A 22,353-nucleotide genomic window follows, 5' to 3' on the forward strand; every position below is an offset into this window, starting at 1 on the left:
GTTCAAAATGCCAATTCACAAACAATGTAGGAACCAAAGAGGAAAAAGGACCACCACAAAATTCAATGTTCCAACTGTTGGAGGCAACTGAACCTCTCAGTGCAGGTGCAGTTGCTATGCAGAAATACATAGCTGAGGCTCTCTTTTTTTTGTCCATCATTCAGAAACTATCTTTTCCAATGTGTGAGTTAATGCATCTTCAGGGTGGTTTAGCCAAAGACATCCTTATTGAGATAAGAATAGCATTCAAATTGAATTACAGTAAGCAAGTTCTCCAGCATTATATAGAATGCTATTTGTCCACTGCATAAAAGCAAAGGCCTTAAAACTCATCTAACATAAGACTTTGGCTTGGGTGTGCTATCCAAGGTGAAAGGTCAGTGTTTCATTAACTGAGTCAATGCAATTACAATTGTAGTTTAATGAAAAAGTCAAGATGATCATTAAAAATCCAGGTCATCCGGAGAACATCACTAAAAATCTCAAACATCCTGTGCTTAATTGGCAGTAAATTTCTTGATTTGGCCTATTTGAATAGTGGCAACCTGCTCCAAAACACTCTCATGCAAGTCATAGATACAATAGACAGAACTCCATCAAAGTAAGCTAAATAAACAAACATAACTTTGGAGTTACTACAAACAGGCTGGTATATAGAACCCTGGTATCTTTCTCTCTTTCTTTTCTGGAAGGAAAACGGATTTTTCATTCTGGTGATTTAAAATGTTCTTTACACTCACTCTAGTGAGTCAAAGTGGGCTATTACTGAGGTTAGGAGAGAAATATAGGACAGCAGAAAATCTTCAAGCTTAGGTTTTAAACATTTAGGATTAAAAAGGCTTAGACAAATGTGGTTCTCAAACATTTTCTAATGAAAAGTAGGGCTGTGCAAAAAAATTCTCACTGCCATCAAAATTAGTGGTAAAACGTGCTTATTTTGTTTATTGAACTCTCGAAACATTTTGCAAAATCACCTCAATTTTTTTTTGCTGGTTTCTTAAAAAATTAAGGAAGTCCCCATAGGCAAAAACTGCTATTTTCCTGCAAACATGGTACTATCTGACAAAATAGTGGTGCTGTTCCCATTGTGTGAAGTTATCATGTTTACAGTCCAAACTGGCACTCGGAAACATATTTTGAGAGCTGATGGTGTTCTCTGCTGTACAAGGGAAAGAGAGAGTCCCTTTCCAACAGAGAGTACATTCTAAACCCTTAATCTTGCAATCAGCAGATGCTTGCACTCAAAAAAGAGCCTTAATGACTTCAACATATGCAAGCCAAACTTATGCGCAGGTAAAAGATACCCATTGCAGTATCAAGCCCCAAAACTGACAGAATTGTACATGTTTGAGTTAGACAGCAGATATACTTCCCAAATTCATTTTTTATGGGATTTTAGATGTTCCACAGATCTGTTTAGGAACTCTAAAATTCCTTGGACACAAACAAAATTACCTAAATCACAATTTTAACATTGAAATATGAGTCTCAAAATTGGCAACTCACATAATCCTCAGATAAAAACTGATGTGGGATAACAAAGGTAACAGGAAAATGTTTCTGGGCTCTTTGGGATAACAAATATATTGGAGCCCAATGCAGGTCAGAATGTATTAGTCCAATGGTTTTCAACCTGTGGTCTGTGGATCCCTGGGGGTCCACAGACTACGCTTATGATTTCCAAATGGGTTTGCACCTCCATTTGAAATATTTTAGGGGTCCGCAAGTGAAAAAATGTTGAAAATCACTATATTAGTAAATTGCTACAGAAATATTACTTAAATCCTTTTATCAATGTAACACCTTTAAATAAATATCGTTATGCAAGATACTAAGATACTACACTTACAAGGCAGTTAACAGAATGTGGCCTGTGTGTGTAGGTATCCAAAAGAACTGCACGTTTCCATAACAGAAATCCCAGCCATATAAAAGGTCATCAAAATTACTGTTGATAGGCATCCCTATACTTATGTTTACTGTATCCCACTGTATCCATGCTAATCATTATAAGGAAGCAAAGCATCAAGAGAAGGTACCTGGCACAAAGAAAAAAACAGATTGATATGATTTGGGAGCTATATTACCTATTTTTTTCCCACTGCTTTTTCCAACACAATGAATTCTTAATAAGTGCGCACAGCTTTACTAAATAACACAACAAAAATTGATAACAAGCTACTAATCCTCATGAATATAACAAAAAATCTGGTTTTACAATTTATAAACCTCAATGGGAAATAAAAGCCTGCCTGGAGGAGTGAAGAGATTAACAATATGTAAGAGTATTACAAAACTGGTCTTTTGTTTCTGAAACACCAGTTCAAAACTAACCTGTAGCATGACTGAAAGGAGCCTGGTGATTCTGCTTCAGTCATACTGGGCAGCAGCCCATATTACAACATAACCACACACTGGCTGGCTCAGAAAACTCTCCCCAGAGCAGGCCAGATGTCAGCTAATGTGAAAACTAAATCGTTTTCATTCTTAGAGAGGGGTTTCACCAGGTCATTTTGTAAGATGACTTACAAAGAGATAAAATTAAGCAAAAGTCTGTAAGATCAGGGTTCTCAAACTTATTCATAGTGCATCTTACTTTAGAGACTGTCCTATAAACACCTCCCCTCTTAGTTGTGATGCACACATCTCCTCGCCTCCCCGTCAGAATAACACAACATCCCTATAGCAAATGTGTTTATAGAAAGTATTTGATGTATTTTTAGGATTTATTTAATGAAATCTAGCAGCTGGAAATAAAGCAGATAACTAACATCATGTGACCACCAATAATAGTTTGCAGATCACTGAATACCCTCAACTATTATTTTAGATGACAAAGCAGATATTAGTCATAGAATATCAGGGTTGAAAGGGACCTCAGGAGGTCATCTAGTCCAACCCCCTGCTCAAAGCAGGACCAATCCCCAACTAAATCATCCCAGCCAGGGCTTTGTCAAGCCTGATCTTAAAAACCTCTAAGGCCTGGTCTACACTACGCGTTTAAACCAATTTTAGCAGCGTTAAACCGAGGAGTAGCGCTAAAATCAGTATTACCATATTGGATTAGGGTTAGTGTGGCCGCAAATCAACGGTATTGGCCTCCGGGCGGTATCCCACAGTGCACCACTGTGACCACTCTGGACAGCAAACTCAGCTCGGATGCAGTGGCCAGGTAAACAGGAAAAGCCCCGAGAAATTTTGATTTTCATTTCCTGTTTGCCCAGCGTGGAGCTCTGATCAACACGAGTTGCAATGCAGTCCCAAATCCAAAAAGAGCTCCAGCATGGACCGTACGGGAGATACTGAATCTGACTGCTGTATGGGGAAACAAATCTGTTCTATCAGAGCTCCGTTACAGAAGACGAAATGCCAAAGCATTTGAAAAAAAAAATCTACAGGCTACACAGTGCTGCGTGACAAGCGTAATGGGAAGCCAGAGACTCAAATGGATGCTCATGGAGGGAGGGAGGGGGTACTGAGGACTCCAGCTATCCCACAGTCCCCAGCAGTCTCCGAAAGTATTTGCATTCTTGGCTGAGCTCCCAATGCCTGTAGGTTCAAACACATTGTCCGGCGTGGTTCAGGGAATAGCTCGTCAATTTACTCCCCCTCCCCCATGTGAAAGAAAAGGGAAAGAAATCATTTCTTGACTTCTTTCAATGTCACCCTATGTCTACTGAATGCTGCCAGTAGACGCGATGCTACAGCAGTGAAGAGAAGTATCTGCTCCTCTCCCCTCCCCGGTGGCAGACAGTGCAGTAGGACTGGTAAATGTCCTTCTTATCAACCCGTGAGTGCTCCTGGCTGGCTTCAGGTGAGGCTGGCCGGGGGTGCCTTGGGTGAAAATAGGAATGACTCCCAGTCATTCCCGGTAGATGGTACAGAACGGCACGTAACCGTCTTCATCATAGCAACTGGAGGCTGAGCTTCAATCAGCCCCCTCCCTTTCATGTGAAAAGAAAAGATTCTGTACTGCCTGGACTATCATAGCAATGGGATGCTGGGCTCCTCTCCCCCACTCTGCTTAATGTCCTGCCTGGACTATCATAGCACCGGGAGGCTGCCTCCCCCTCATTTTATGTCACTAAAAACTCAGTGTTTCTTATTCCTGCATTCTTTATTACTTCATGACACAGATGAGGGGGACACTGCCACGGTAGCCCAGGAAGGTTGGGGGAGGAGGGAAGCAACGGGTGGGGGTGTTGCAGGGGCACCCCCCATGAATGGCATGTAGCTCATCATTTCTGCGGGATCTGACACGGAGCAGCTATACTCTCTGATACACTGCTTCTCTAGTACATTTGACCCATATTCTAGCCAGGACTGACTCTATTGTTAGAAACCATAAAGGAGGGATTGACTCGGGAGTCATTCCCAGTTTTGCTTTTGCGCCCTCGGCCGATCTCAGCCAGGGGCACCCATGATAGCAGCAGACAGCACAGAAGGGCAGATAACCGTCATCTCACTGCCAAATTACACTGGCAGCAGATGGTACAGAACGACTGGAAACCATCTCTGCTATCATGCAAAACCAAATGAATGCTGCTATGTAGCGCTGGAGTATCGCCTCTGTCCGCGGCATCCAGTACACATACGGTGACTGTAAAAAAAAAAGCTGAACAGGCTCCATGGTTGCTGTGCTATGGCGTCTGCCAGGGCAATCCAGGGAAAAAGGGCGCGAAATGATTGTCTGCCGTTGCTTTCCCGGAGGAAGGAATGACTGACGACATTTACCCAGAACCACCCGCGACAATGATTTTTGCCCCATCAGCCACTGGTCTCTCAACCCAGAATTCTAAGCGGTGGGGGAGACTGCGGGAACTATGGGATAGCTATGGAATAGCTACCCACAGTGCAATGCTCCGGAAATCGACACTAGCCTTGGACCATGGACGCACACCGCCGAATTAATGTGCTTAGTGTGGCCGGGTGCACTCGACTTTATACAATCTGTTTTATAAAACCGGTTTATGTAAAATCGGAATAATCCCATAGTGTAGACGTACCCTAAGAAAGGAGATTCCACCATCTCCTTAGGTAACCCATTCCAGTGCTTCACCACCCTCCTAGTGAAAACATTTTTCCTAATATCCAACTTAAACCTCCCCCACTGCAACTTGAGACCATTACTCCTTGTTCTGTTATCTGGTACCACCGAGAACAGTCTAGATCCATCCTCTTTGGAACCCCCATTCAGGTAGTTGAAAGCAGCTATCAAATCCCCCCCTCATTCTTCTCTTCTGCAGACTAAACAATTCCAGTTCCCTCAGCCTCTCCTCCTAAGTCATGGTGCTCCAGCCCCCTAATCATTTCTGTTGCCCTCCGCTGGACTCTTTCCAATTTTTCCACATCCTTCTTGCAGAGTGGGGTTCAAAACTAGACACAGTACTCCAGATGAGGCCTCACCAATGTAGAATAGAGGGGAATGATCACATCTCTCAATCTGCTGGCAATGCCCCTACTTATACAGCCCCAAATGCTGTTAGCCTTCTTGGCAACAAGGGTACACTGTTGACTCATATCCAGCTTCTGGTCCACTGTAACCCCTAGGTTCTTTTCTGCAGAACTGCTGCCTAACCACTCGATCCCTAGTCTGCAGCAGTGCATGGGATTCTTCCGTCCTAAATGCAGAACTCTGTACTTGTCCTGGTTGAACCTCATCAGATTTCTTTTGGCCCAATCCTCTAATTTGTCTAGGTCCTTCTGTATCCTATCCCTACCCTCCAGCGTATCTACCACTCCTCCCAGTTTAGTGTCATCTGCAAACTTGCTGAGGGTACAGTCCACGCCATCCTCCAGATCATATTTAAAAGTGACCTGCAATTAAGCTTAACAAAAATTCAGCAATTTAATATTCTATATCTATGGCTTGGTCTACACTACAGCATTAGGTCAACATAAGGCAGCTTATGTCAACCTAATTACATTAGCGTACACACTACAGCCTTGCTCCCACTGATGTAAGTGCCTACAACACCGACATAAAAACTCCACCTCCACAAGAGGCGTAGGGCTTATGTCAGTGTAATTAGGGTGGCGCAGTGTCCATCTGGAAGTTACGGGTTACTTACATTGGCTGTTGATTGTCATTCTTGTCAATTTCATAGCTCCATGCTTGAACCATGAAATTGACAAGAAAGCTGGGTGAATGGGAAGCTTCAGCTAGAAGCCAGCTGCCCCAAGCACCCACCTGGGTTGCACTCATCAGACTCTCCGCTCCGAACGGGCTGTGCCCCAGTTCCTTGCTCCCCTCTCCCAGCTGGGCAGTCACCAAGGCTCTCAGCTCCCCCACTCATAGTGTATCATACAGCAAACAGTGAACAAGATATATATATATAGGTAAAATTATTCATTTCCTCATCTTTATCAGCATGATTTGATACACTTTCAAAGAAGTCAGTCTGTGCTGGTAAGTGCCTAAAATTAAAAGAACAGGAGTACTTGTGGCACCTTAGAGACTAACACATTTAAGTACTCCTGTTCTTTTTGCAGATACAGACTAACACAGCTGCTACTCTGAAACCTAAAATTAAAAGGGTAGTGGTTTCCAGCTTCTTATTTGAGTCACTAAGAATTTCAGCATAAATATAATTTGGTTTTGACATTTTACTAATATTATACATTTTTCAAGAAGCAATTTACACTTTCTGCTACTCAGCGCAAAAAAAAACAAAACAACAAGCCGAAAAAACAACATTCAGGCAATATTATTTTATAGAATTCAAAAACATGAGACAAAGTTCAAAATTACAGTTCCCATAGCAAATATATTTCAGTCTCTTTTTACATACTGTATGTATGTTTATATAGTTCTGTATCCTATTAGTATATAGTCTAAATGTGGCCAAGTTACCATTGCTGCAGGAAACAACTTCTAATGCACTATATGTGGGTTCACGTGTCCAAAAAACCCAACTGCTTCAGAATTCCTTATTTAAAAAATGTTTTAATAAAAAACAATTTAAAAAATAAAAATATGCCAGCTGTCACAAGCAAACATACAGTGACAAATTGGTTTTCACATGCAATTGAGTGTGAAAATGGCAAACTAACTAACTTCTGGTTCAAGTTTCCAAATAGGGAGTTATATGGTCCTAATTACATCACATTGATTGAAATTATGATACCATCTACAAAGGACGATGGTGGAATAAAACAATTTACCTTAACTAGGTACCTTTTTGAAAAACAGTTTAGAACATTTTAAGATGAAAGTAAGGTGCACAGTAAAGAAACAGTGAGAGAAAGAGAATTTAACCATTCGGGGAAATACTACTGATGCTTGAAAGGATACCGTAAAAGTAACACTTGTAAAGTATCTTTTAATCTCAAATTTTTGTCTGAGTTTGTGCACCATCCAACCTTACTCACTAATCCTATCCCCAAAAATCATTTATTTACATTTATCTTCCTCTCACCATCCCCAAATTCTAAGATACTAAATTTTAAATTTTATACATTTTAATTAACTTACAAGATGAACGTGTAACAATTAGAATATCTCACCACTAGTCAAATTCATGCCTTCCATCTTCCCACACCCACTTCATTACCCTTTTGTGATCAACCCCTGCTACGTTACATCTAATTTAGGGTCTGCCCAAAGCCCATTAAACTCAATGGAAAAGTCCCATGTGTTACAGTGGGCCTCGGATCAGGAGCATAGACTGCAAACCTCTCAGAGCAGAGAATGTTAATTTTTAATTGTCTTTAAAAAACTATGAACACAAACGGCACTGTGCAAATAAAGAAATAAGACCAAATAATAGATCACAACTAATCTCCTAGCTATAACATCACCTTTGGCTGATTTTACTTGATTCCTGACAACTTGCTAGGGTTGAAAATAAAATTAATGACTTGAAGCTACACATAAAGCAAATTCTCCTCTGTGCTGCAGTAAGGTTAACGGCAGGTGGAAGTAACAGCACAGGATCTTACAATAGCACTATGGATCTGATCCAAACTTCAGTGGGCTTTGAATCAAGCCTCAAGAAAGTATTCAAAGAATAGTTAGGATGCTGTCAGGTATGTACACTTATCTAAAAACAACATATGCAAGTGGATATGCTAGATAAAAGCCTATCTCTAGCCTTCCTTTAGCTGGCTAATAAGTATATTACAATCTGCAACAAGTGCTATGAAGCAGCATGAATTTTGCTCCTGGTCAGATCAGCAGTTAAGTGCATGCCATAGCATACCCACAGCTCATTATGGAGAATCTTGCCCAAAGCAACAGGACTTCTACAAAGACAGAATCTCTGCATCATTTTGTTGTGTTGCCTAGGTAAAGATTTAGCCCTTAGAAACTGTGAGAGTAAAGACGATACAGAATGAATATACACTGATTTTTTTCCCATCACAATCCATTTACAAACAGAGAACAGACTTGTTTCTTTTTGTCACAAAAAATAAACTAATATCTTTTGCACAGGCACAAAACAGCAGAAAAAAAATGCACACTGGCATTGATACATGATCATTTCTATGTACATTCAGTTTACGTAGTTAAAATACATTTTCTTTCTCTATTTAGCCCCTTTTTTTTCCTCTTTTCATTGTTTTAAAAGAGAAGCTGCTCTGTACTAATACAATTGCTTAGTAAGGAAACTGCTTCTGATTTCCATTTGAGGAATCAGTCTACACTACTGTACCATAGGTAGCTAAATCAAGGTAAGTTGTTTTATTCCTCTATTTCGCAGATTGTCTATTAACTTCAGGCAACAGTGAATATTTATTAAAGATGGCCTGCAGAATAGACTTGTGACCTCTTGGGGTTTTAAGGTGTACAAAGAAGGCCTGAAAAAAATAATTTCTGCTTGTTTTTTACATTAGAAACTCAGGTCTCATGTAACCAGGAAGACTCTGTAAAGACTGGTGAACTTGTGAAATGACGACATCCTAAGAGTCAAGAGAGTGAAAGGTAAAATAAGAAGAGAAATGATTTTTACTCAGACTGTTTTCAAATACTTTGGGTAGTTTTTTGCGTCTTTTGTCAACAGCTCTTGAACTTGAATATCTAATTAGCATTTGGGAAAAAGGATGTCTTTGTTAAAGATTCAACACACTCACCAAGAGTTTCTCCAGCAAAATCAGGAAAGACGAGACTTAATAATCTGATATATTTAAGATAAAATGTACGAATAAAGCCAGCTTTTCACCTCACTCCACATATTAAAAAATAATTACATTCTTTAGACATCATAAAGACACAAAGAAGGACACAAGCACATTTAAAAAAATAAGTCCTTTGCAGTGCATCCTTAACTAAAACCATAGTAACTCTACTGCACAGTGAATCCAAAGCATATTGACCTTCAGGACAAGTTCTGAGGCCTATCAGTTTTTTCAGACTCTCAAGAAAGGAGTGGGATAAGAAAGGGGTTAGAGAAACCAAGAAGGGTGACTTTGGTTAACCCTGAATTATGAAAGCTAGGTCTAGACTTGGAGCAGGGGGGTTGACCTAAGATACCCCGACTTCAGCTACGCGAATAGCAAGGACAGGACAGCAGCAAGTCGTGAGGACAGCAGCAAGTCAACCGCTGCCGCTCCCCCATCAACTCCACTTCTGCCTACACTAGACGTGATAAATCAATCCCCAATAGATCGATCACTACCTGCTGATCCAGCGGGTAGTGCAGACGTACCCTAAGGAGTTCATGATTTCAGCTCCATTCCAGCAAATGTTTATGCATGTGAGTGACCTTCCTGATGTAGGAAGTTATTCACCTGCATACATATTTGCAGTATCAGGCCCTTATTTTTTTAAGATTAGTAATTTTTTACTATAGAATCTAGAGATGGATACATATGAATTGAAATATATAATCAACAAACGAATTGCTTTGATAAACCTCAAAAATGTTGCAACATTAGCAAAGATTTCAGCTAATAGATCAGGGGTGGGCAAACTTTTTGGCTCAAGGGACACATCGGGATTGCAAAACTGTATGGAGGGCCGGGTGGGAAAGGCTGTGCCTCCCCAAACAACCTGGGCCCTTCCCCCTATCCGACCCCCTCCCACTTCCCACCCCCTGACTGCCCCCCTCAGAACTCCAAACCCATCCAACCTCCCCCGCTTGTCCCCGGATCACCCCCTCCCAAGACCCCCCTGATCATGATCACCCCCCCAGGACCCCACGCCCTATCCAACCCCCCCTACTCCCTATCCCCTGACTGCCCCAACCTCTATCCACACCCTCGCCCCTGACAGGCCCCCCAGGACTCCCACACCTATCCAACCCCCCTTGTTCCCAATCCCCTGACCGTCGCCCCACCCAGAACCTCCGCCCCATCAAAGCGCCCCCTGCCCCGTCCCCTGACTGCCCCCTGGGACTCCCTGCCCCTTATCCAATCCGCCCAGCTCATTTACCATGCTGCTCAGAACGGCATGTCTGGCAGCCGCACTGCCCAGCCGGAGCCAGACATGCTGCCCTGCAGGAGCACACAGCAGTGCGGCTGCAAGGAAGGGGCTGGGGACTAGCCTCCCCGCCAGGAGCTAAGGGGCCGGGCAGGACAGTCCCACGGGCCACATCTGGCCCGTGGGCCGTAGTTTGCCCACCTCTGTAATAGGTTATATCAGCTCAATTACTTATTATCCTGAAGCCCTACATATTTGAGACTCTTAACCATTCCATCAATATATTTATCATCTCTTGTTTTAGGTGAAAGTCAATCCAATGAAATTACACTAATCTAACTAGATGTGCTTTAAGTCCCCAATTTAGCAAATCACTTAAGCACATGCCTAACTTTAAGCACTCATAAGTTGTGCTTTTTTGGCTCAGGGAGTAAGTGCATAAAATGCGAACAACAGATGTGCCTACATTAACCCTGAATGGGGCATTAAAGTGTTTTAAGTATTCATTATTTCTTACAGCTCATTAAATATAAATCTGCACACAAGTATTTTCTTTCACTAACTGTCTCTAAAGAAAGTTTGGATACAATTAGCTTCTCCATAGGCAAGAGAGATTAAACAAAAACAAAGCAACAGAAAAGACCTAAATTACAGAGCAAATATAAATTGTTTTCAAAACAATGGCATGTCTCCAGATTATTTTATTCTACCCTAATTGAAAGGTTCTCTTTTATAGCACTTTCTTCCTTTCTGATTTCTGGTCTTTGTTCCTGACTTGCAGTTACTAGATTTAGGGCTCCACTGTATAAAGGCCATTAAAACTACCCTAATTTGAGCACCCTACCTTTTTAACATTCAAAATGACAGGCTAGCACAGATTATGTTATAATTAGAGTGGAACATATTTCAACACAACATGTATGTAGGTTGTCTTTGGAGTGGTTTCTGAAATTACACACTGTCTCTATGCTATAGACGTAGCACCTTTAAATAATCAATTTAATTCAAAGCAGTCAAGGGGAGGATTCATTCGCTTACCAGTATCCAGCTGTTAGCCTTCAATTCCACAGGGTTCTGTGGTTCATTGCTGTACAGACAACATAAGCACCACATTAGAGTTTTCTGGCTCTCATCTGAAGAAACAAAAGCAAATAAAGATACATTAAAAAAAAAAAGTAAAAATATAGACTAATCGTATACACAGCAATCTTCTATCCTTGTTAAAATATCCAACCCAAGGCCCAAATGTCAATCTTAACTTTAAAGGCATCTATTAGATCAGATACACATCACAACCTTAATATTATTCACATGTAGTTCTTGTGTGTTCATTTCCTTCAATAGTAATTATAAAAAACATGTAAAAGCATAGAACAGCACAATGAACTGCACAGATAATATTAAAAATATTGAAGCCTATACAGTATTCAGATCATCTTTAAAATCATGCATAGCAGTGACTCTTTTAAATTAGTAATTACAGTTAATGTGCAGTTTAAATCTCTTTGTATTTTTCTTTAACATCATTAGCCATAATTATAAGCCGTTGTTAGACAAGATTTATTACTATTTTATCATAACCATACCTATATATACACAGAAGTAAATGAACTTTATCCCTGCAAATTTCAATTATGGATTGTAAAAGTAATTCATAACATGGGTGAAAATCTTGGGGCCCTGTAGATGGATGTATTAGACACCACATGCTATGGCAATGTGACAGTTCTGCTGCACAGTGGAGCCAGGCCGCATGGCGCATAAAAAGATTCCGCGAACACCTAAACACTGCACAACCAAGCTCCATTGTGGCTTTCTCTTCAGGACCACAGAAGGGTAGATTAGCGAATGGATCAAAGGAAATGAATGGATAGCCAGTAGGTCCATGCACTACATAGTTCTACTAGCCCATAACCCATGTATGTGAGAAACAACAGGCCACGTCCAGTACTCCACCATACACTACAAAAGAACCCCTGTCCATGTAAACACAGACAATTAGAAAGTTGGAGCTGAGGATTCTGACTCTAATGTCTTTTGAGCAAGTCTGTGCGCCTGCATAGCCAGTTTACTCAGGCTTGTGGACTCTTTCCCAAAATTTAGTTCTGAATAGGAGTACAATTATATATTTTTTAAAATGTTTTAAATATTGCTCTTTAGCAGAGGCTAAGCTTATATCTCAAATTCCAGCCCAGAGTAAAATTTTATGGTTATACTGTAAACCTACAAAAACTGGGTTTAATAGTAGAGAAGCTTTGATACAACATTACCTTACTACGTGCTATTATTCTTAACAATAATATAAAACACTATTACTCAAAGGGTTTTATAAATGGTAGGAGAAGAAATTATAGCATTAAAATGATCCCCTACAATGACTTTTGCTGTTCTCAATATACTTGTCATCCAGGATGTAATAAACAGTATCATTTAGAAGTACTTTGTTGGCAAAGCCTGCAGACAAGAAATACAAGCTTCGTTAAGTAACTTCTGTATTTTCATCAGGTGATCAAAGATGTTACTATTGATTTAAACCAGTATTCTTCAATAAATGTCCAACAAGCCTGTAGGCCATCACTGGCCTCCCACTGACTAACATCTCTGTAAAGAAATTGTTATCAAACACCATATTTAAGTAACTACAGTTTTGTTGTTATGTGCATTGGGATCTTTTTAATATACATTTTTATGAGCCTGCACAATTTCCTAGTTTGTTTAAGATCAATGTAAAAGAGGCATCTTGTGAATCATTCACTAGAAATTCTAAATGTCCCAGTTCTGGTTTGTGCTTTCACTGTTTGCACACTTTGCATTTTAACAATTTTATCATCTTCAAAAGCACCATTTCAATTAAAAAATTCCCAGTATGAAATTATTTAGGAGAGAAATTAAACAAATAATTATTTTTGTTCCAATCAACCCTATCACAGTCCTATACTTTTGGGAGTCAAAATTTTTAAATTTTATTAAAAACACCACTGTTACAATACATGTAATTAAAATTATCTCAAAACTGCTACATTGCTAATGCAAAACCAAAAATATTTAAGTAATAAGCAGTAAAGATGCTTTATACAAAAGAACACAAGCCCATACATCCTACAAAAAAAGAATCTAGTTCAACTATTTTCAAACTTGTCTCTGTCTTTCCCCTGCTTATGCACACACATTTACATTTACAGTATGCCAGACAGAAGTTCTTAATAAAAAATATGGAATTACATAATTCACACAATCAAAACTTTATTCAGGGAGAGGGAGAAGAAAAAGCAGAAGTGATAGGAGCAAAAGATTACATTGTATTATAACTGTTTAATCAGGAACGCACAGACTATAAAGAACAGTTACTTACCCTACAGCAACTGTAGTTCTTCAAGATTTTATAGTCAGCGTGGATCAACTGTAGGTGGACATACGTTTCATGCATACAAGACTGGACTTTCTTGACTAGTAGTGTTCATTGGGGCTAAGCATGTGCTCCATGCCTCCTTGTGCTCCAATATGAGGACATGAAGGGGGGGATGGCTGCAACCTTCCTTCAGTTCCCTTGCAATTCAAAACCTGTGTTGCTGAAGACTCCATAAGCAGGAACAGAGGACAGGTTGTGGAATTCACACTGACTACATCATCTCAAAGAACCACAACTACTGTAGGGTAGGTAACTATTCTTTCTTTGAGCATGTGTCAGTGTGGATTCCGCTCTAGGTGACTGGCAAGTAGCGTCTTCTGTGATCAGCAGGAATGAGGATTTTCAGCGGTGTCAGTCAAACAGTGATTGCAATACTGTTCTCCTGAATTTGGCATCCAACCAGGCTACCATATTAAAGGCATAATGTTTAACAAAAGTGAGTGGGTTGCTTCTCATGACTTTCTTGCAGATCTCAAAGACTGGCACATTTCAGAAGCAGGCAGAAGATGCTGTCTGTACCCTCTCAGTGGGAGAGGCTCACCAACCAGCTAACAGCCGGTGGAAATACACTGTATGACCCACTGTGAAAGTCTCTCAAACAAGATGGCTTGACCTTCTGACAAGCTGATATGGCTACACAGAGGCAGGGGGAGAGAACTTGAATGGCGTAGTCCTGTTGAGGTAGTAAAGCAAAGTCCTGGAAACATCCAAATACAAGGCATCTTTTCTCTCAGCGAAGAGAGATGCTTCAGGAAGAAGAGTGGTAAGGTGACAGATGATTCAGGTGGAATTCTTATACCATTTTGGGGATGAACTTAGGAAAAGGTCTCATTCACCAACCTGTTCCTCTAAAAGGACGTGTTCGGTGGGCCTATCATAATTGTTAAGGCTGATTCCCCACTCTGGCACTTCAAGTGCAGAAGGTGGGGGCTCCCAAGAATTCTAAAAATGAATACGGGCCACTCCAGGCTTGTTTTTAACTACCAAGGTTATAGCTTTTCTCTGATCTTGGATGGGTAGAAGCTGCCAGCACCCAAGCGCAAAAACCTCTTTGAGAACTCAGGAAGGCGCACGTGGGAATTCCTTCCTGTGGGGTTCCCTCAAGCCCTTTCACACACACCCACACCCCCGGAGGGAAAAGCTGAGAAAGAAAACAAAGGAAATCAGCTGTTGCCACTAGCTAATTACATAACCTCTAAAGAGACAGAACTAAAAAGGTAAACTTTATTTAGAAAAAGAAAAAAGAAAAAAATATATCTAAAAACTCAGGCTATTGCTAGATTTAAAAAGAGCAAATACAAAAATTAAGCAAGAATAGCTTTCTAGAGTTCCAGCTTAAAGGTTACAAGCAAAACAAAAGCACCTGGGACTAGCACAGAGAAGTTCACAAGCCATAAAGAAATAAAAGAGATAAACCTAATCGTGTCTTCATAGACATTTCTTGATCTACTTACGTATCTGCGGTTCCAAATGGGTAGTTTCTAGGTATGATTTATACCTGGCCCAAGCTTTTACAGCATAATGCCAGTACTGTCTTTGCTCTCCGAGAGAGCAACACAGACTGACAAAGGGGAAGTTTTTTCCCAATTTTTAAAAGATCTAGCCTTCCCATTGGCTCTTTTGATCAGGTGCCCACTCCCTTCCTTTTACCTATGGACTTTTTAACTCTTTACAGGTAAAGCAAGTAGAAAACAGCTACTAAGAGGAATTTTATAGCTAATTGGCTGGCTGGGTGGTGTCCATAAAAGGGAACTACTCTCCCCTTCATTTATCACATGAGTGGTAACAACTAATTTATACTCCATAATTTAATATGTATAGTTGGGATTATGCTTTCCCATGTGCATTACTTTGCATTTATCAACACTAAATGTCATCTGCCATTTTGTTGCCCAGTCATCCAGTTTTGTGAGTTCCCTTTGTAACTCTTCGCAGCCTGCTTTGGACTTAACTACCTATAGTAGTTTTGTATTATCTGCAAATTTTGTCACCTCACTGTTTACCCCTTTTTCCAGATCATTTATGAATATGATGAACAGTACTGGTCCCAGTACAGACCCCTGAGAGATTAACCTCTCTCCATTCTGAAAACAAACCATTTATTGCTACCTTTTGTTTCCCATCTTTTATCCAGTTACTGATCCATGAGAGAACCTTCCCTCTTATCCTGTGACAGCTTACTTTGCTTAACAGCCTTTGGTGAGGGACCTTATCAAAGGCTTTCTGAAAATCTAAGTACACAATATCCACTGGATTCCCCCTTATCCACATGCTTGTTGACCCCCTCAAGGAATTCTAGTAGATAGGTTAGGAATGATTTCCTTTTACAAAAACCATGTTGACTCTTCCCCAACAAATCGTGTTCATCTATGTGTCTGATAATTCTGTTCTTTATTATAGTTTCAACCAATTTGCCTGGTACTGAAGTTAGGCTTACCAGCCTGTAATTGTTGGGATCACCTCTGGAGCCTTTTTAAAAAATTGGTGTCACATTAGCTATCCTCCAGTCATCTGGTACAGAAGCTGATTTAAATGATAAGTTACATACCAGTTCGTAGTTCTGCAATTCCGTATTTGAGTTCCTTCAGAACTCTTGGGTGAATACTACTTGGTACTGGTGACTTATTACTGTTTCATTTATCAATTTGTTCCAAAACCTCCTCTAATGACACTCAATCTGGGACAGTTCCTAAGATTTGTCACCTAAGAAGAGAGGCTCAGGTTTGGGAATCTCCCTCACATCCTCAGCCATAGAACTGATGCAAAGAATTAATTTAGTTTCTCTGCAATGGCCCCACTGGTTATTTAGCAGGCTTCCTGCTTCTGATGTACTTAAAAAAATTGTTTGCTATTACTTTTTGAGTCTTTGGCTAGCTGTTCTTCACATTCTTTTTTGGCCTTCCTAATTATATTTTTATATTTCACTTGCCAGAGTTTATGCTCCTCTCTATTTTCCTCAATAGAATTTAACTTCCATTTTTTAAAGGATGCCTTTTTGCCTCTAACTGCTTCTTTTACTTTGTTGTTTAGCCATGGTGGCACTTTTTTGGTCCTCTTACTATGTTTTTTAATTTGGGATATCCATTTAAATTGAGCACCTCTGTTATAGTGTCTTTAAAAAGTTTCCATGCAGCTTGAAGGGACTTCAGTTTTGGCAACTGTACCTTTTAATTTTTGTTTAACTAACTTCTTCGTGTTTGTGTAGTTCCCTTTTCTGAAATTAAATGCTACCATTGTGGGCTGCTTTGGTGTTTTCCCCCCTACAGAGACATTAAATTTTATTATGTTATGGTCACTGTTACCAAGTGGTTCAACTATATTCACCTCTTGGACCAGATCTTGTGCTCCCTTAAGGATAAAATAAAGCACTGCCTTTCCTCTTGTGGGTTTCAGGACTAGCTGCGCCAACAAGCAGTCATTTAAGGTGTCATGAAACTTTATCTCTGCATCCTGTCCTATGGTGACATGTACCCAGTCAATATGGAAATAGTTGAAATCCCCCATTATTAAGACTACAATTTAGTCATGGGTATTTTTAGTAAAAGTCACAGACTGGTCACGGGCAATAAACAAAAATTAACAGCCCATGACCTGTCTATGACTTATACTATAAATTACTATAAATACCCCTGACTCAGTCTTGGGGTGGGGGGGGGAACTACTGCTGCTGGGGAAGAGGGCCCAGCAAGCATAGGCTGCCAGGGGCCACTGAGCAGCGGTTGCTCTGGCCACCCCAGAAACCGCTGCTCAGAGCTTGAGCAGCCCTTGGATCAGCCACACAGGCCGCTGCAGAAGTCATGGAAGTTGCGGAAAGTCATGGACTCCATGACTTCTGCAACCAGCATAACAGACACGGAGCCCTACCCGTAATTATTGAGTTTTTTATTTTTAGAACTTGTCTAATCTCCCTAAGCATTTCACAGTCACTATCAACATCCTGGTCAGGTGGCCGGTAATATATCCCTACTGCTATATTCCTGTTATTCAAGCATGGAATTACTATCCATAGAGGTTCTATGGTACAAGTTTAGTTCATTTAAGATTTTTACTTCATGTGACTCTATGCTTTCTTTCACATATAGTGCCACTCCCCCAGTACAACCTATTCTATCCTTCCAATATATTCTGCACCCTGATATTACTGTGGCCCATTGCTTATCCTCATTCCACCAAGTTTCTGTGATGCCTATTATATCAATATCCTCATTTAATATGAGGTACTGAAGTTCACCCATATTACTATTTAGACCTTTAGCATTTATATATACAAGCACTTAAAAAATTGTCACCTTTTAGCTGTCTGCCATTATCGGATGTAATTGAATGGGACTCTTTTTCATTTGACTGTTTCTCATCTGATCCTACCCATATTTTATCATCTTCCATCCTCTTCTCCTTACTAGGATATAGAGAATCTCCATTAATAGATCCTCTCCTAACGGATGTCTCTGTCCAAACCACAAGCTCCTCCACACCTGCCAGCTTTCATCCTTCTGAAGAGGGGAAGGGCAGTGCCAACAACATAGAGATTCTTTTACTACGAAGAGATTTTGCATTTTCCTCAAACAAGTCTCCGAGAATAGTGAAAGGAGTTTGAGAGTTAGGCTTCCAGAAACCCTACAAATTATTTTTAAGTAACTGATGCGAGGAGAGGTGAGATCCTCTTGATAAAAGTTTACAACCAGGAAGGATTCATTCAAGCACTTTGGGGAAGGTTCTGAGGAAAAAGAGGCAGGTAATCACTGAGACCCCTTACCTTGCAGATGTCTTGAAGAACCTCTTACTTATTCAAGGGAAGAGGGAGTGGATGGATTTTAGAACAAAGGCTGATAGCAAAAACATGGGCTATACCTGGAACCAGCTAGAGCGAATGGCCCAAGATAGAGGAATCTGGAGATCTGTGGTTGGCGGCCCATACTCCGATTGGGGTGACGGGCATGAGTGAGTGAGCGAGAGTGAGATTATGGAACAAGTACTATCGTTTCTGATCAATAACATAATTCAAAACAAACTATCTGCATTCTCATGTTTTTATGAACTATCAAAATATGTGCCCAGAAATTTAAAAAATACATTTTGAAAGGAAAATTCTAGAAACTCTTGCAGAAAGCTAGTTTCAAGTTCTTACCATATCCAACAACAAAGGGATTCCAACAAAGTCTTCCTAGTAATTGACCAATTAAAGGGAACCTCTGAAGTGCAGTAGTGGAATTCTGTAAACAAAAACATAATGTACTGAACACCAAAAATACTTGATTATCATTAATTACCTAGATAACCGTAAATTACATTATTATTTTGCTAAAGGTACACATCGGTGAGCAGAAGACCTTCAGATATTTAATAAAAGCAAAGCTTTCAGGCCACAGCTGTAACTTAATACTTCATCCAGGTCAGCTAAATCTCTGCTATATTTCCCTTAGGGTAATGTTTAATTATGTTGGAAAATTAACTTCATTTTCCTTATGTGGAGTAGTCAGGAAAGGCTATAATATTTGTAAATAACACAAATTTCCAGGTAGTAAAATACAATTAAAGTAGTCTGTTGATCCCTACAGTTTTCTTACATTATGCCATGGAGTTTGTGAAGAAACGAATAGAAACTATGGCATAAAGATAAGTATCTACATATTACTACTCCTGCTTACTCCATGGCAAATGACATCATAACGAGTCAGTCACAACATAAAATTTAACAGACTCTGAACCTACCAAAAATACAAGGAAAATTTAACCAAATAGAAAGCAGCTTCACTATAAAAAGTAGTAGATAGTGGGGTTTATATAGACCCTTATGCAATCAGCCTATTTTTCAGTATTTGTAGCTTTACTGTCTAATAAATGAAGGCTTTAAAAATGGTAGTGTGCTGAGATAATGTGCAAGTAGCAGAAACAATAACCATCTCCTGCTGCTGCAATAAATTCCTCAGATTTGTCTCAGATTGGGGCTGGTCCTAGACTTTCTGGGGCCATATACAGAAGGTCCATTTGAGGCCAAATCTCAGAAAGTACTCACCGAAGTAGCAACATTAAAAAAAAACAGATTTTATTTTTATTCTCATATAAAAATCTCTATTCTTAAAGTATATATACACACAAAAAATTCTCAACACTCAAAAACCAATTTGAAAACTGCACTTTAACTTCAGAAAAAAAATAATACTTTTCTTTTGTTAATCTTTTCATGAGGTGAAGAGCATTTTAACCTCACAACTCGATATTGTATTATTGAAAACTGCTATGCTGAATCAATGCACACAAAAGTTAAAACAAAAAAACACCACCTAAAGTTTACCTGACAGAAAGAAAGAAAGAAAGAAAGAAAGAAAGAAAGAAAGAAAGAAAGAAAGAAAGAAAGAAAGAAAGAAAGAAAGAAAGAAAGAAAGAAAGAAAGAAAATACTCAAATTACTAACCAGAATAGTTAGTAATATTTGCCAGTGATCCGACCATAGTGCTGGAAATCACTATATGTGCCACAGCACTGGGTTTAGCATGTCAACAGACTCTTTAGGATTTAAGGGATCAGTTACAATTTTGCATGTAAAGGCCTTTAAATAATCCAATTTATGACCTGACAACAAGAATCAAATTTGTGTTTATTTTAAGGAGTTTTTAAAAGTCTCTACTCGATTGGCTAGGAAATCTCATGTGACAACATAACCAATCAAAAAAAAAAAAAGCTCCTTTCACAATAAATCAGGGACACAGGAAACACATTCCTGTTTGCATTACCTGTGGCTGTTTCCCCAATTTGCCTCTTTTATCCAGCAATACATTAGGTCAATACCACAAGCCTCTCTGCTACCATTCACTTTTTGGTTTTGTCAAAACATGGGGTTCAGGTTGTTTGAGGCAGTCTTCAAAACAGTTCATTCTTCCTGCTAAATTACTTACCATATGTTTCAAGGATTCATAAATCTGCTGTAGAAACTCCTGTAATTTAGGCAACTGAAGGCAGACATCTTGCTGGGATTCCAAAGTGGTGGTTTGACCCCACGCAACAGCCTTATCCAGCCAATACTGAAAGCTCAATTTAGGGACAGCAGTATGTTGGGCCATCCCCTCTCCCTAAAAAAAGATTAGAACTATATTCAGACATATCTAAACATACAATGGGAAAAAAGTTTGCTAATATCTTATCTGTGAAGTGGGAGGAAATTAAGAGAATCTTTTTTCAGTCTGTAGATGCTCCATAAAGCAGTAAAGTGGTTTCTATAGTTATAAGAGGGTAAAATAATTACTCCTTTATGTCAAAATAGCAGTGACTGAATAGTAATCAGTACTTTAAAATATATCATCCAGCTGGGGCTCAGATTTTTACTATCTGAATTTGTCATCACCAATATTTCATTAGAAGAGTAGTAAAATAACGTGTGGGAGTATGTACACACAAATGCAGCTGTGCTGTGTGCAAAGTATTGTTTGTGAAACTTCACTATCCATCACCTGTAGTATCTTATTTTTACAAGAAGGTAACATATATTCTCAAAATGATGCTTATTTAGGATTTATTTCATACCATGAGAAATCTAAAGTATATCCAGTTTTCAAATTAGTATGAAAGTTTTAAAATAGCTTGTTATCAAAAGTGAGGAAATGTTTTAAAATTTTACATCTATTAGTATCCTTTAGCTTTTCGGGCAAGAAAAGTTATTTCCTTAAAAGTTGTCTAATGAATTTAATCCCCTATTTTTGGTCTTTTCCCCTTCATTTCTTATTAAACACAGAAAAAAGAAAATATTATTACAATCTTATTTATAAACCTGTTTTAATTAAAACTGTACGACACACTATATACTTGGAATTCAGTATTTCCAAGAAGCGGCATGCCTAGGGCCAGATCAGTATGACGAACACCAAACATTCAAAAATCATGAACTAAAACCAAAGTAAAATACTTCAAAAATTAAATTGGTTTAAAAATCATGATTTTTAATCACATTTTTTACCTGCTTTCTGATTTTTCTTCACCTTTTGAGGAAGCCACCTGTGATCATCTCAGGGTCAGAACTGAACACCCCCCACACATACCCTCTCTAGTCACTACTCAGATGACACTCGTCTTATCCTCTCCTAACCCTTGAGTTGTGGGGATTTGCTGTCCTACCCATCTCTAATCCTCTCCCTGTCTAGACAGGATAGGCAGCTGTCTTACTCATGTACTCCCTAGCTGCTCCTCCAGCCGCCTGTCTTCCCTCATTTACTTTCCCCCTCATATTCTCATCAGTCTGCTACCTATCTCATTCTCCCTCTCTGCTGCCTCTCCCTCAGTCTGTCCCTGGACCTTCCAACCCTCCTTCAGTTCTTTAGTTACCTAACTCACTCATTTTTCGTGTTATCTTCCCCAACCACCACAAGTGTCATTCACTGCACCGCCACGTTCTCCTGCCTCCAATTGGTCCTCATACAGCAGTCTGGCTGCAGCCCCATTGGAAACGATAGGAGAGATCATCCATCTTTGTTAGCAGAAGCCCCACTTTTATCTATATAGGTTATGGAGACATGGTGGCCATCTTTCTGAGAGTAGTCTATGGTTTAGTTCCATTGACCATGAGTAATGGGAGGTGGTGAACATACTAGATA

At 39.6% G+C, this 22,353-nt stretch overlaps 1 protein-coding gene across 1 annotated transcript in view; it reads right to left on the bottom strand.

Annotated features, from left to right (window-relative positions):
* Positions 1–22,353, bottom strand: part of FANCC (FA complementation group C) — a 169,610-nt gene that overhangs the window by 115,659 nt on the left and 31,598 nt on the right. Inside the window, exons 2-4 of the mRNA XM_030566699.1 lie at positions 20,665–20,838; positions 18,898–18,982; positions 11,399–11,493 (exon numbers count right to left, since the gene is read on the bottom strand). Of these exons, the coding sequence (XP_030422559.1) occupies positions 11,399–11,493; positions 18,898–18,982; positions 20,665–20,829 (345 nt within the window). The 5' untranslated portion in view covers positions 20,830–20,838. The remainder of the gene's footprint in view (positions 1–11,398; positions 11,494–18,897; positions 18,983–20,664; positions 20,839–22,353) is intronic.

This window comes from Gopherus evgoodei, chromosome 6, assembly GCF_007399415.2.
Source record: "Gopherus evgoodei ecotype Sinaloan lineage chromosome 6, rGopEvg1_v1.p, whole genome shotgun sequence".
Taxonomy (NCBI): domain Eukaryota; kingdom Metazoa; phylum Chordata; order Testudines; family Testudinidae; genus Gopherus; species Gopherus evgoodei.